We start from the raw sequence: 14770 nt of genomic DNA on the forward strand, positions 1-14770 counted from the left end.
TGTTTTCCCCCCTCTCTCTATTTTCAAGTGGAACAGGAAAGGATATGACCAGTAGTGGTACAGGGTACCCTCCATCACACACCGTATGTTGGCTTGCAGAATGTGTATGTAAATATAGATCTCTGTGCACCACATTCCATAAATGTTCTACCAAGTTCATACTGAAGAAATGGCACAGATGTGCCATTCCTCGAAGCCTGCTAGATGAACCTTAAAGTCACATTTAGGCATTCTTTCTTGAAATAGCATATGAGCTTCCAGCTAAAGGAACTTACTTGAAGGGCAGCATATACTAGTAGAGCAACATTTTACACATGTGAGAAATTGAAATATAGATAGCCACTATGTTGGTCACAGGACTGGGATCTTATCAGGTGTTATTCTGTCCATTGGCTTGACAGTCAAGCAGTTGATCGAGAAGACCTGTGATATCAGTACATATGGTTGTGTATGCTCAACACATTGAACACAGCATCTCTGTAGTTGTGCAGACATAGCTTTTCATTTGCCACAAAGTACGGGTGTACTCTGAAGACCTTTATCTGGGTAAAAATCAGTGGTGTCTTATGTAAGAGCTACAGGCAGCAAAGTACTTATGGTAGGAGTTGTCATCAACTATCTTAGTTTTGAATTGTGGATAACAACCCAGAATACAGAAAATCCCTTGCTAATTCAGTGGAGCAAACCAGCTACTTGCAGTTGGGCACAGAAGCCACTGCATTACATGTGTGCTGCTTACTCAATTTCCCTAGCACAGTGTTTATGAAGGATGTAGAAAGCCACTATTGGATACAGTAAGCATGAAATCTTGACTGCTGAGTCACAGTACACATTGGTACAAAGTGTTGACAGAGTAGAAGTGTGTCAAAAATCACTAAGTGATTCATCTCACTTTTAAATACGGTGCAGTTCAAGTAGGTGGTGGAAATATTCTGATGTGGGAGTGGTAGATGTTTAGATGGGATAAAAATGACACCCTTGGTATGTCTGCCATCTGTTTACATTTGCAACACTTGCAGGTGACCTGTACCTTCAGTGATCACATTCACCTTCTGATCACACTCTCAGACCTTTCTAACACAATGTGGAACACTTTATGAACATCACAGTGCCTGTGCACCATAACCTGTACTGTCATAATACAGTAACAGCTTTCAAAATTGTTTACAAGAACATAAAAATGAGCAACCTCATTTTCGGTGGCAGTAAATCATCATTACTTCACAGACTGTGCTGTTAAGATGGCCACTCCAGCAGGAGTGAATAATAACTCAACCATGCACCATGTAGTTGACATTAGAGACAAATATAGTCATCTCTCTTTGAGAATTTTGTCAGTGTTCTACAGTCTTTGGATTTCTAACCAAAATAAAATAATATTTAACACAAAGTCAATCAATAGAACTAGTAGTCAGGCTTCTGATATAACAAACAACAGTTTCTACGCATGACATAGTGGATAGTTTAATAACTGAAGGTCAGAAATATTCATTATATTTGCAAACACCCACATTCATAATCCAGTAGCGTGAAAAGTTCACATGTAAATTAAGCCTGCTCCATGGCATACTTTTGTGTTACCACACACACTATTTGGGTAAGGATTAAATTACAAAATATTAAGAATTATTGAATAAAAATTTTATTACGTCCCAAGATTCATTCATTTCTGCTATTAATTAAAGCAAATTTATTACTGAACACAGTGACAGATCCCCTGTCTATTACACTAGAAGATACAGTCTTATTTGTTTCATCAGAGTCAGCCTATCAAACAAAAGGCTATTTCTCACTGAAACTTATATGAAGCAAGCACATCATAAATTTTAATCACAGAACCACCACACAATGTGAACACATTGTAACCTCAAAGAACCTTTTGCAAAGGCTCATTATTCCTTCTGGAAGAATGTTACAGTCCTATTTATAATGTAGGAATCTAATCTAGTTCGTAATGGAATGCTAAGATCCCTCACTTTGATGAGGCACAGTAGTTTTATGAATGAACTTATAGAACATAGTACCTCATGGCTAAGAGAAAGGTAAAGCACTGCTCAGAAATATATATTCTCAGAAATCACAGTTCTCATAATCAGTGATTATGTAACAGTTTATTTAAAAAAAAAAAAAAGCACTAAGCTTCAGTTTCTTTAGGAAACTTCTCTTTCGGTGGATACATGGGATACAGTTCCAACGTTGATGGTGCTGTGGGCATGTTGTTGTGTATATAGTCATTAAGTTTCTGGCTTAATTCATCTAATACTTCTGCGAAGACAATAGTGTTCATGTTCTGTCCAAGTAAGTACAGAAGCAGAAAGTCTCCTATCTGTAAAAGAAAACATACGAAACTCTTATCTGGACTATTTGTTCACAAGATGTACTTAATTTGTGCATTCTACAAACACATCAATGGTCTCTTAAATTTCAATCAATGGTTATTTTCTAAAATCTAATATTTCAGCTTACTCATCATACAGTAAAATTCCAGTCCCAATAGTGAAATGCACTTACTTGCATTTTTTCCACAATAGCAGTAACACCATTTGGTGACCCAAATCTGAAACGTCGTTTAAGAATAGTTTCCCTGACTGATGGGAGAACTACAATAACTAGGCTGTACAGGAGCGCAAGCCCTGACAGAACTGCCAGAATAATAAGCCAAAACCATAGGAATATGTATATCTTTTCATTGATTATATTCAGAGCCAGCACACACAGAGCATCATGTTTCTGAATAGTTCCTGCAATGAAAATGAGTTTATTTAGAAAAAACAGTGCAATTTTGTTACAAATAATGGATACTTGATCTTTGGTGACAATCAAGATGTGGAAATATATGTACATATTTTCATCTTAAAAAGTATTTATAAACAGAAAAATAACACCTACAGATAGAAAATTTTGGAATATTTTCATTTACAAATAATATCTATATATAATCATTTTCAGTTGTTCCCAAAAAGTTTGTGTGTCACACAAGAAAAGGCTTTATAAATTATCTGTTTATAAATCCTGTTTCATCAGTTGCATTTCTATCTTTAAGAAAACAAACTTAGTTTGTGTACATTACCTGAGGCACCATATTTGTGGAAAGTGCACTTTGTTACTCTTGGGAAAACTACCACCATAGGGTCAGTTCGATTTTCTTGATTGCGGCCTGAGAAACTCAGTACTTCTGTCCCATATGTCATGAAAGCCCCTCCCAGGAAGACATCAATGAATACGATGTTGCCAATCTAGATGAGGGAAAAGCATTAGAAGTCTCATCATATCACCAGAGGTAAACTGCTTAAATTTCTCTGAAGCAGTTACTTCCTTGCCTTTTACTTACCACATTAACAAAATTAAGAGCTTCACAAAAGAAGTAGCCCGAAGCATAAAAATTATGCAGGTGAAGTGTGTCAATAATATACTGCACAAGGCGTGACTGCCTGGCACGTCGGTCTTCATTTGTGGTAGCAAGAGCACCACGCATACCATCACTTATCAGACGTACTTTTCCTTCTTCCCAGTTTTTCCAAATCCAGTGAGGCACATAGAACAGAACTCCCTAGAACAAGTAAAAGTGTTTTACATATCAACAAGAATTTTATGTCTATTGTTTGCAGGTACAGAATACAAGAAAATTGTTAACACAAATCTGTAATGTTGACATATGTTTATGTATACATTGAATTCATAGACTGTCATCCACAATACTTACAGTACTGTAAGGTTTCTCAGTGAAAGGCAACAAAAATTTTTCCTGCGTATTTGTATGATGAATCTGTTGGCTCAGTACAGCATTACGAGACAATCTAGAAATGGGGGATTTAGATTCCTGGAGCAGGGATCAGCAACTTTTTTGAACAGCCAATGGTGGATGAAGACTATAATCCTCAGGTCACAACAACTTCTCTTGGGGTAGCATTTTGCTATTTCAGCATAGTCACTATGCAAATCCTGGCACCAAAACAATTATAGTTCATTCATCCTAGCTAGTATCTGTGTCAATATTGCTTGCTCTGCAAATTTAATATCCCTCTAATTTGGAGTTCTTTAAATAAATGGTACAGATTTAAGGGGAATCTCTTAAGCACTTCTGGGAATGTACATTACTATCATTATTATCTCTAGATAGACAGACACTATTCCTATTTAATTTTATGAATAATATTTTTACTAAAGATTTTCCTTCAGTTCATTACTCCATTGATGATTTATGTATGAGCATAGAGTATTAAGACTACCTGAAAGTTTTGTTCACGCAAGTGTGTGAACATATGATTTCCCAACCTGAACTTAAATTGTGTATCTAAACACAAGTTACATTCAGAAGTGACTTTTTTCTGGATTTTAATAACAAATGTAGACAGAGTCCAGCAGGTTTTCTCTCACATTAAATCTGTTTAGTTTTATTGTGAACTTACCTGAAAGAACAGCATAAATGGCACCCACTGGTAATAAGAATGGTAATGAGTTTCATTATCTTCATCAACATAATTGCCTAATCCTGGGTGAGCAACATGGGTTCCAACAGGCTTTCCTTGTTGATGAGGCAATGTGAATGTTGATGTTATCCAGCAATATGTATTGATAACATGGCAAGCAACAGCACCATCATTTATACAATTTATAGGCTCACCTACAAAAATAATAGATTTTTAGAGTGAGACACACACTTTCTGAACATGTACACAAAGTGTTATTACCAAGTCATCTGTCATAATCTGTTTTTACAATCTTAACCACAGATGAAATATTGCAAGTCTCCTTATCAAGTTGTGACTTCTAGCTGCACATAAAATTATTTGATTGGTTGTTCACCACCACCACCACCACCACCACCACCACCACCACCACCACCACCACACCTTACTGGTACTTTTAGAAATTTTAAATGTAATCTTAACTTTTCAAGTCTTAATTATTTTATTTTAATTTTTAAGACAATTTATCATTCACATTAACACAATTATGCCATGAATCCACAGAATATAGTCCAACTCGGAAAGAACTATTGGTATGTTTGTAATTAATGTTAAATATTAAAATGACACAGCCACATAAATTAATCCAAAAGCATTACTGCTTGTTAGAAATGTTTGTGTGCGGTCTCTATTTTCCTTCACAGTAAAGTGGAAGTGCGTGTAAGAGAATGTATCTGCTTGCTGTGAATTATAAAGTAGGAAGAAAGAGGATTTAACATCTTAATGTGGAGGCCATTAGAGACCAAAAAATAACTCAAATGAAGTAGTACAGGCAAAAATTAGCCATAGTCTTTTTCAAGGTGACCACCTAGGTATTTAGCTAAAGCACTTCACCTAAACAACAGGAAACTTGTTAGTACAGCAGGTCAAGTATTTGAACTGGCAAATACTTATTGAAAACGACAGGTTACTCGACAAAGACTGAAAACAAACCTCATTAATGTGCCTTATTTTCCCCTTAAGAGTAGACGCCAAAAGTGTATTGTATCATATAACAACAACACAAGGAAATTCCTTCAGTGATCTATATACAAATTTCAAGCAACATCTGTTGTCAGACATTTTTATGTCAGAAATACTGCCACAAGATTTTTCTCTCTTCGATCTCCTTAATAGTTTTTAGTGGCTAAGATTATGTTATACCTGACACAGAACTACAATAAAGTGCAGGAGTGAAGGATATTTACTGAAAGAAGATACATAAATAGCTGCTCGAGTTAACAAGGCACATAAAAGAATGGATTGTCGAGTTATATTCAGAATACCTCCTCATCGTAACAGAGAGAAATGAAAAGATGTGTAACAGTTAAGGCTAGAGAATAGACATACATTACCTATAAGACTGTTAGCTGTGCACAGGATGCAGCAGAGGAACAAAATTGCTGATGTGACTCTGTAGTGACAGCGAAATACAACATTATCGATGACTGCCCTGTCAAGCAGATACCGAACCTTTACAAAACCAGCAACAGCAGATGCCAGACCAAGGACAGTCATCTTGTTTTACGTGTGTCCTCTATCTGAAACAAACATTTTCTTTCTGTCAGTTTAAGGCTACACAAATTTTGTTGACTAACTAGGTAGACAGTCATGCAAGGTAAACACAGATATGCAAAAGATCTCTCTCTATTTTACTTCTGCATAATTTCGTGGACAAAATTTATATTAGCAGCTGGAGGAACAGTGATGGGCTCAATGTGTGTCATCATCCATCACAAAATTACTTTTAAAATTTGTTTTTATTTGCATTAGTTATCATCTGACATACGGAAACCTTAATCATTTACAGCCCCACAATCTGAATATCCAGTTCCAAAACCCAACAAATGCTGAGGTTTACTTTCAGGACAGCTGTGCCTGAAGTTTTTTTGATACAGCTGACTCAGATAACCTGACATTTTCATATCTGAGAAGCATGCATATTAAAGATATTGAAATTACACCTTCAGAGCAACAAGTTTTACACTTCTATTCTAAAACTAACCACTATAAATTATATGCAGTTATATGTATATTGATGGAGGAAGTTTTAAAATCCTCTACGAGAAGTTTCAACTATTTTGATAGATGTACTGCTTGCTAACATGCCATTACTTTTTATTGTTCAATTTAAATGACAGTAAGAAGTCATCACATAAGCAAATATTACTGTACCCTTTATCAGCTCCAGGAGGCATTCTGTAAATGAGATTGTTGTCAAAACAATATGTATTTGGTACATATTAATCTGTTTCTGTGAAACACATATGACAGTAGTCCCTCTTGTAGGATCTTTCCATTGCCATCTTCCTTGACTTAAGAAAACTTCTCATGATGTGCCTCAGAAGAGGATTCTTTAAAATACCCATGCATACTCAGCACACATTTTGTTTGTTTGAAAGTGGAATTTCCACATCTATATTTGACTTTCATACATCATTCAAAAATGGCAGTCCTGGAATATCCACCTTTTAATTCAACACAACAATATTTTACAGAGTATCATATTTAAAGTAAGTTTTAAAAAAATTACTCCTGCTATATTTGCCTTCCTATTGTAATATTAAGTCCTAAGCAATGAAATCCTTTATTTTTTCCAGTGTTTAATTCTCAGCTTTGTGGATTAGTAAGTATTCTCAAAATGATGCAGAAAGTTTGAGAGTTTCATGTTTTGTTGTTGACATTAGTTGAGGAGTAAAAACTCAGACCTGGCAAAGACAGGGTAGCAAATCTGCCATGTCTTTACAGAAACTATTCTGGCCACCACCAGAAGTGATTTGGGGGAACCAGGATTGCTGCAAGTGTATTTGTATCTTACTGCCTCTCAGTAGGAGTCTAGTGTCCAAACCAAAATGTTTATGTAGACATGAGGTAGAACTAAGGGGTAACAACAGCTGCTTAATGTAAATAAGGAAGCACCAGCTATTTTCAGTGGCTTTCTTGCTAATTTTACTTTTAAATTTAAGAATGAGCACTAGTAGTTTACAGCAGTTTGCTGAAAATTATTAAGGCAGTTTCGAACAGCTGCTCCACTTTGTTGATTTATACCTTACCTCATTTTCATTCCTGTATGTTCTCCTTCGAGAAAGGTTCAATGGAACAAAATGACGAGTGAATTAATCACTTTGATAGTCACTAATGAACAGTAGTAGCTGTCAAGTTCAACAGACTCTGCATTTATATGATTTTAGGTACCTTTCTTGATGAAATATCCCAAAGCATTGTCAGACCACAACAGTCGCAATAATTCCTTTTGTTTTCATCTATCAGAATGTTTTTAGTTCTTGCTCATGTTCTCAAAAAAGGTATCCCTTAGATAAAATATTTACATTTGGGAGGATTGGTGTTCATATCCTTGTCTGGTTTTCTGTTTCTCAAAACTGCTGGATGCTTCACCATATAAGACTGGACAATTTCTTTTGAGATTCATGGACAATGAAACTTCAGCTCCATCCCTAATGATCTCATTGTTGACATGACAAACAGACTCCTTCCTCTGGGTAACTCCATTAGTTTTCTGCATTTACACCCCAGCTACAAACATTTCCCACTGTCTGAAAAGCTGAGGATTCTATTTCAATGTGCTACTCAGTTGTTACTCAAACAGTACTTGATAGTAAGATTCAATCCTATTTGCACACATCACAGACAAATGTAAAATTATTCGTGTTGATGCAACATTAATTTGAGTCCTTCATTTGTAATTTACGTTGGCATTTTTTGTAATCTCTGATATAAGCAGGACACGGCTTTTTCCCATGTGTTGGAAATGTGATGTTTGAGTGTTCTGCCCGAGAAGGGCGTGCAGGGTTTGTTGCGAACATGTTGCCTGTAATAGCATTTGGAAAGCCATGACAGGTACAGTGACAGATTTTATCCTGGAAGCCGACTTCGGCTGCGGGCGGAAATTGAATTTGTTGTACTTCTGAGGAAATTGGCGCGTTTTTAACATTTTTGTCGCAGAGGGTACGAACTTATCAGTAACATACCACGTTGGCCAGAAAATTTATATGAACGTTGCATACTGTTAAGTAAGTTTTCCAAGGTATTTATTGTTAAAACAATCACCTAGCCATTCATGCTTTGCTGTTATACAATACCGAAAAACTTTTAAAGCTGTTGTGCTACAAGTGATCGTACTTTATGGCTTGGCTAAAGTCATTAATTAATCGCAGCAATGTACGATTTTCCGCAGCGTGAGAATTTTTTCCATCGGTATTACCGAGCGCGAAACGAGTAAGCTGTCGTGAAAGCTAACGTCTAATTCTTGGAGGCGGCATGTCGAAGCCCGTAACAAACCGCATTTGGTATGGCCGAGACAAAGTGAGGGTGGCAGCTTGGCAACAGAGCCGACTCGGTGGCGGTGGCAGCGGCGGCGGCGGCGGCAGCAAGCAAGTAACGGACGGGCTCGGGCTCGCTGGAATGTGCTGGGGCCGGGCGCCGGATGGCGGCCTTATTCCACCCGCGAATAACAGCTCCCTACCTGCCGACCAAATGTTCCCGCAGTAGTTGCTCAATCTTAAATCTTTCTCACTGTCACCGACCTTTCAGTAGGGGTCATTAGATACCGGATTTTGCCATGTGAGGAGAGTTAAACGATCTAAATCGGTGAACCTTGCAGAAGAATTGTTTTGTGCTGGCAAAATTCCAGTATGCAGCTACCAAAGAAAGTAAACTTTTCATTCGTATGTGGTAAAATAATGTAGCTTTCACCATGCAAGGTATGGCTGAAACGTTTTGATCGTAAATTGTGATGCACTTTTCTCCCCCAGAAGTTGTTGCACCCGCGAACGGAAATGTCTCAATATTCTGATTCTGTGCAACAGCATCTCATTTCCTCACAATGTCTCACGAAGCACGTTCGTCGACATCTTTGACTTCTCCACTCGAAAGAAAAACTTTTCTATGCTCTTCGCGTTTAAAGAAAAACGAGATCATAGTCGTCACTTTTGCCCAGACAATGAACTGCAGCTACACAAGCAAAGCTATGAATGGTGAACAAACCCGCAGGAAAAAGTTCTAAATACAGTTTTCTTCGTGTCAGGAGACAATAACGCCATGTGACAATACCAGACAGCACTATCATGCGCTTAAGAGTTGTTTAAACGCATTTGACGTAAAAAACTGGCCACAAACGCAGCAAGGAGTGAGAGTAATACAGGGAGGGAAAGCCACGGGAACTTAATTTAGCTCAGGTCGGTGGTTCCCCCGCCTTTGTCACTATTCCTACCTTTGAAAAATTTGCGAAGATTTGCTTGTTCCACCACAATTGTAATGTCTACTCCCAATGAAAACAGTATATTCCAAAGACAGTCCCTCGTGTGAATATGTCCTTGGTTTCAAATTAATCAGTTGTCATATTCCAAACCAAGTAAACCAGATGAAGGATAAAGCTTTCCAGAATTCTAATTTATCGATTAAATTATCAGTGCCTTTTGGTAGTTAAAAGCTTATCGTCCCGGCTGCACGAGAGAAAGGATTACAATTTTTCCGGCGTTTCCTGAAAAAAGAGCCAGTGCACTTTTTCATTGCCTTCCTGGGAATCCATAGTGAAGCCTGTTTGTCTGATAGATATTGGTCTGTGCCACACGAATACGCCTCAGAATACGACATTGCTTGCAGTAAAAATTTCTTGTCCACAGCCAGATTTTACGGATACGACTGCGTGAGAAAAATCACTGGTAGTATCACGAAATATTTTTCGCGAATGCTTGGGAGCGGAAGCGCAGGAGGGAGAGGGCCCATCTCCATCACTTGACTCCAATTTGCTAGCAGCCAGCGCCAGCTCTGACTGGAATTTTAATCTTCCCAAGCTGACCTGTATCACTGGTCGCCGTCTATCGCACGTGCGCTGAATGACTATTAATCGTAACAAAATTTCAACTCTGTTCACAGTAAAAGAACGTCAAACTTACTTTCAAAATGTTTAACACTTAGTTCTGCGAATCACGATGATATTCAGAATATACTGTGGAAGTTTCCTGGAGCGTAATTCAACAAGGCCTACAATGTGCTCAGAAAGAGTGCAGTAAATATTGTGAAATGGAAAATGAAGTTCATTAACACTTTGGTAGACGTGCTCAAAGGTCTATTCCTCACTTCCCTTACAACGGTATCACTTCTTCAACGAAAATGGTTTATTATATTCAAACTGATGCTTGATAACTAGTGAACAGTCTTCGTACGATTTACGAGAGCATGTACACATTGCTATCTAGATAAAACCCGCAACAAAGCGAAGGCAATTTTGTCGTAAGAGTAGGCTACATTTTGCGGGAATACCTAATGGTAAATTCCTCTAGGTAGCTACATAAAAACGTTACATCGATCTTAAATTGGTGGTGGCTTCATTGTAACGTATGTGTTTGAAAGAAAGAAACAGAGAGAGAACGTAAGTACCACCAGACTTCCCATTTCTTTACAACAAGCTTTGAGTAGGAACCCAATAACTAAAAAACTAAGTAAGGTACTGTACTAAATTTTGGCAATACTGTGCATTTCTTAATTGCACCTACGATGATAGAAAATTTACTGGGTAGCTCCGACACACTAATCAGATTGAGCTGGAGGTGTGTGTGTGTGTGTTCTAAACTACAATTTACTATACACGCATTCGTGTGTCAACTTATTTCTAATATAAAAAAATATGAGAAACGACTGAACCACTTTTCTAAAATCTCACAAACGTCAGTCTCTTATGTCAGTGAGTTTTGCCGTTTAAATTTGTGATAACACTTCGAATGTTTAGAGTTATGCTGTAGCTCGTCTTGCTATTTGATGAAGCCCTGTAATTAGGTTAGCACACATTTTTCATATTTAATAGTTCTAGCGAAAATATTTTGTACTGACTTCCATCCTTCGTTTCGTATTCTCTAATTATAAGTTAGTGTTAGGCTGCATTCAGTTATAAATATTTTCAGCACATATAAACTAATTGAAATGCTTATAAAATAAACACTGATAGATTACACAAATTCTTGCTAAATGTAGAAAATCTTCAAGTAGCATTTAGTTTTCTGTACGTTTAGTACCTGAAGAGAGTAATTCGACTACATCGCATAAGGATTTTAAAACTACTTCTCACTGCTTGCTTACCTACTTCTACACAATCAAAGAAAATCAAGGGAAAGAAATGTTCATCGGCACAATATTCCATAAATTAGGTGTCTTTGACCTTTGTACACGTTGAGAAAAAAAAGGGTGCATATGGATTCGCAAACGCGTTGTTTAAGCGTCGACCTTTAATTTTTTTTGTTACAGCTCTCTCTAATTTCACGATATTAAATATGCAACTATTCACGGAAGCTGAACTTCTTTCGGAGCACTCCATATATGACGTAAAATAAAAGCAAGACTAGCCTAAAGCGACTGTGACACTTTTAGGACAACCTGTCCGCGCACGGCTGAAAGCAACAACCTGTTGCAGGCGAACGCAGACACCTGCAGGAGGCAAGATAAGCTGCACTTTGTGAGCAGAGTGGCTGCTCGTTTCCCCCCTCGCACAGATGTTCCCGCCTGACCTGCGCTTTGTTTAATAACTCAGAACAGAAGAAAGCAAGCGAAACAGCTGAAAGTCTGCCCTTGTATCTCGCACACCAGTACACAGTAGAAGAAAGGGCCAGAACAAACCTGGAATCCCGGATGAAATCCAATCACGGACACACGGCACTACACCGAGAGCAAGCGTTCACATAGAAGCGTTCTAGCGAGAGGCCGAGACAGTTGTGTAAGTTGACTCCAGATGCGGCTGTGGCGTGGCGTTGGCGTGTACGTCGCGCGGAGTGGGGAGGGGAGGCTGCAGGCAGGCATCTCAAGCCAGCAGGGCCGCTGTCCTTGCTGCCAACTACCAACAGCTGCTCATCTTCGGGCTGCGCGCGCTTCAGACGTCGCACCCACACATCACTTTATGACAGATGGATAGTGTTTAAATCCAGAAACGCGTTCATGTCATTATGATGCAACCGATAAAATATCCTATGGGTGCCTTTCCGCGTAAAAATAAAAAGGAGAGGCAAGAGGAAGAGAGCAAAAAGTCTGTGAAGGAAAGTTAATGTAAAATTGTATTTACAAATGACATTTTAAAGTTGATCTTGAAAATTGCCTAGCATGCACGTGAAGAAATACAAATTCAAACGCTGGCGTAGCTGATGCACTATTGTAAATTCAATAACCCATCCATTTGGAATAAGAATTACACAGGAGTATTAACACTAAAGTCGTGTCCCGTAAAATATTACGTCTACCCACTTTCCTAGCAGTGATTGCTATCGCACGCTTTTGAAAATGCTTTTCATCGGTTTCGCAGTGGTTAAATCTAGATCTTAACCCTATCGTGTCGATCTTCAGCTGAGGCGGTTTTAACAAAACCAGCTATATTACATCAAAGTGGTGTTAAATCCTACCTTCTGATTAATTACTGTTGTACTTCTTTCCCTTTTGACGACAAACAGTCACATGGGACATAAATTAGAACTGTTTATCTGGCTAAACACATTTCACGTTACGCGGTCAACGACTGTGTCATCAAGACCATCAAAACTTGGGTAACTTCACTTGCAAGTATGTTAATCCACTTGTTTCTATAAAGTACACACATAAGCCTCGGAGCCGGCAGAGCGTCAGTATCAGCGTGTTACGGGTCCGCTGATATATTTAAAAACTATCAACCCACACATTTGTTTTCGGATTCACACATGCTGGCCAACTAAACCATGAGAGACTTCAAGGATTTACAAGGACATACATACGCGTCAAAAGAATGACAAAGTAGTAAGGTGTACATGAAACTAGTCTTGCAGCTCAGCACATTGTCTTTACGCCTTTGAACTGTCACAACAAGAGCATTCTCTGCACCTAAGATACGCCGAAAGTCAAACCACTATTTAGACACCAGGGACTGATCTCGTGTTATAGCTGCTATTCTCATAATGGTACACTGTGTCAGCATGGGCGGTAGTGTTATCCGTAGAACAAACTCTTCTGATTACTTTGTAAGTGTAAAATAGGTTCCTACTCTGCTCATAACCACTATTATTCATTTGAATATGTAACGCACTAAGCCCGTCACCGCTTTCTTGTGTTATATGCGTGAAACATGAAATCATAGTCGCTGCTACAGTTATCTACACATGCACTCCGCAAGCCACCGCACGGTGTTTGCCGGAGGGTAAATTGTGGACCAGTAACTACGGTAAACTGATGATAGAAAGGTTGCCAGTTGCTCCGCTTGTTCAGTATAGAAAGTGTTTGGTACCCCGTTACTTCCTGTGGGTTTTTTTTTTCGTCGAGCTAGATGAACTGTTTTTGAATTTCGCGCTCAGTTAATTCCAATTAAATGTTAATGGCTTTTCCAGGACACTATATCCAGTTCCTGCGTGAGTTTGTACCGTATGTTTTTAAGCAGAAGCACACCAGGTCAATAGAAATGTTCGTACAGAGACGCATAGGGAAACAGGGAGGAATATTAGTCGTGGATCGCATCCATGCGCTTTGCACACCCTCCATGTTTGTTATCGCCAAGCGGTTTTAACCACCTGTTCCGGTGAATGCCAGCCTGATTCACCTACTATATTTGATTATGGTACCTTAACTGTCGACGTAACTTTTCTTTAAAGGGCTGAAACGACTCCAGGAAAATGATTCTAAACGTAAGTAGAGAAAACTTAGGTAATTAGAAGGAAAATAAAATTAAATGCACTAGAATGGATCGACAGAGGTGAAATCAGCGTAGATGCAATGTCATGAAATAATCTGTTCACTTGTGGTGATCCTTTTACGTAATGAATATTTTGCGTCAGTTGAAAATTTGATACAAACCGAAATCCGGTTCGAGTACCAGCATAAATTTTCAGTTTCCACTACATACTCTTAGAAGGCGAGAAAAAATCGCGCCAGGGAGAAACTTTATGCATGTGAAGGCTTCGATACAGCAGGTAAGATGGGATCATTCATTTTCCTGTTGGAATGTGGAGAAGCATTAGGTGCTGAAGGAAAGCTGGCACATTGCAGAAATATTACACTGATCAGCCAAAACATTGTGACCACTGCGTACCTCTACGTTGGATGACGCCTGGAGGCGTTGCGGGCATATGACGCAGTAACGAAAGCATGAAAGCGGAGCAGACATGGACGAGGTACCATCGTAGCGAAAATGTCGGCTGTATATGGGAAAATCCATTGAGATAAGTGACTTTGACAAAGGACAGATTATTATTATGCAGAGACTGAAGGATTACGGCGAAACTGGTCGAATGTTCACGTGCTACTGTCGTGAGCATCTACAGAAAGAGGTAGAAGGGCAGTGAAACTACCACTAGGCACTA

At 38.6% G+C, this 14770-nt stretch overlaps 2 protein-coding genes across 3 annotated transcripts in view; one reads left to right on the plus strand and one right to left on the minus strand.

The window, feature by feature from the left end:
• Positions 1–14770, plus strand: part of LOC124555196 (dedicator of cytokinesis protein 3) — a 448693-nt gene that overhangs the window by 101428 nt on the left and 332495 nt on the right. The window lies entirely within an intron of this gene.
• On the minus strand, positions 1627–12235 carry LOC124555197 (innexin inx3). 2 transcript variants are annotated; one of them, XM_047129041.1, is made up of 7 exons: positions 12078–12235; positions 5804–5989; positions 4410–4624; positions 3332–3550; positions 3071–3236; positions 2512–2741; positions 1627–2326 (listed from the first exon to the last, which is right to left on the minus strand). In XM_047129041.1, exons 2-7 carry the CDS (start codon positions 5964–5966, stop codon positions 2135–2137), a joined length of 1185 nt encoding a protein of 394 aa, XP_046984997.1. In that variant the 5' UTR covers positions 5967–5989; positions 12078–12235; the 3' UTR covers positions 1627–2134. The 2 variants fall into 2 exon arrangements, with proteins under 2 accessions (XP_046984997.1, XP_046984998.1); XM_047129042.1 differs by lacking the exon at positions 12078–12235 and adding an exon at positions 11480–11551.

This window comes from Schistocerca americana, chromosome X, assembly GCF_021461395.2.
Source record: "Schistocerca americana isolate TAMUIC-IGC-003095 chromosome X, iqSchAmer2.1, whole genome shotgun sequence".
In the NCBI taxonomy this organism is placed as follows: Eukaryota; Metazoa; Arthropoda; class Insecta; order Orthoptera; family Acrididae; genus Schistocerca; species Schistocerca americana.

Bases quoted from the DNA above. Each gene is read 5' to 3' on its own strand.
- LOC124555197 (XM_047129041.1), bottom strand. From the start codon at position 5,966: ATGACTGTCCTTGGTCTGGCATCTGCTGTTGCTGGTTTTGTAAAGGTT. The intron at 3,237-3,331 runs GTAAGTAAAAGG...TCCCTCATCTAG, and splicing joins CTCTTAATTTTGTTAATGTG to ATTGGCAACATCGTATTCAT. The intron at 2,742-3,070 runs GTAATGTACACA...TTTTCATTGCAG, and splicing joins CCACAAATATGGTGCCTCAG to GAACTATTCAGAAACATGAT.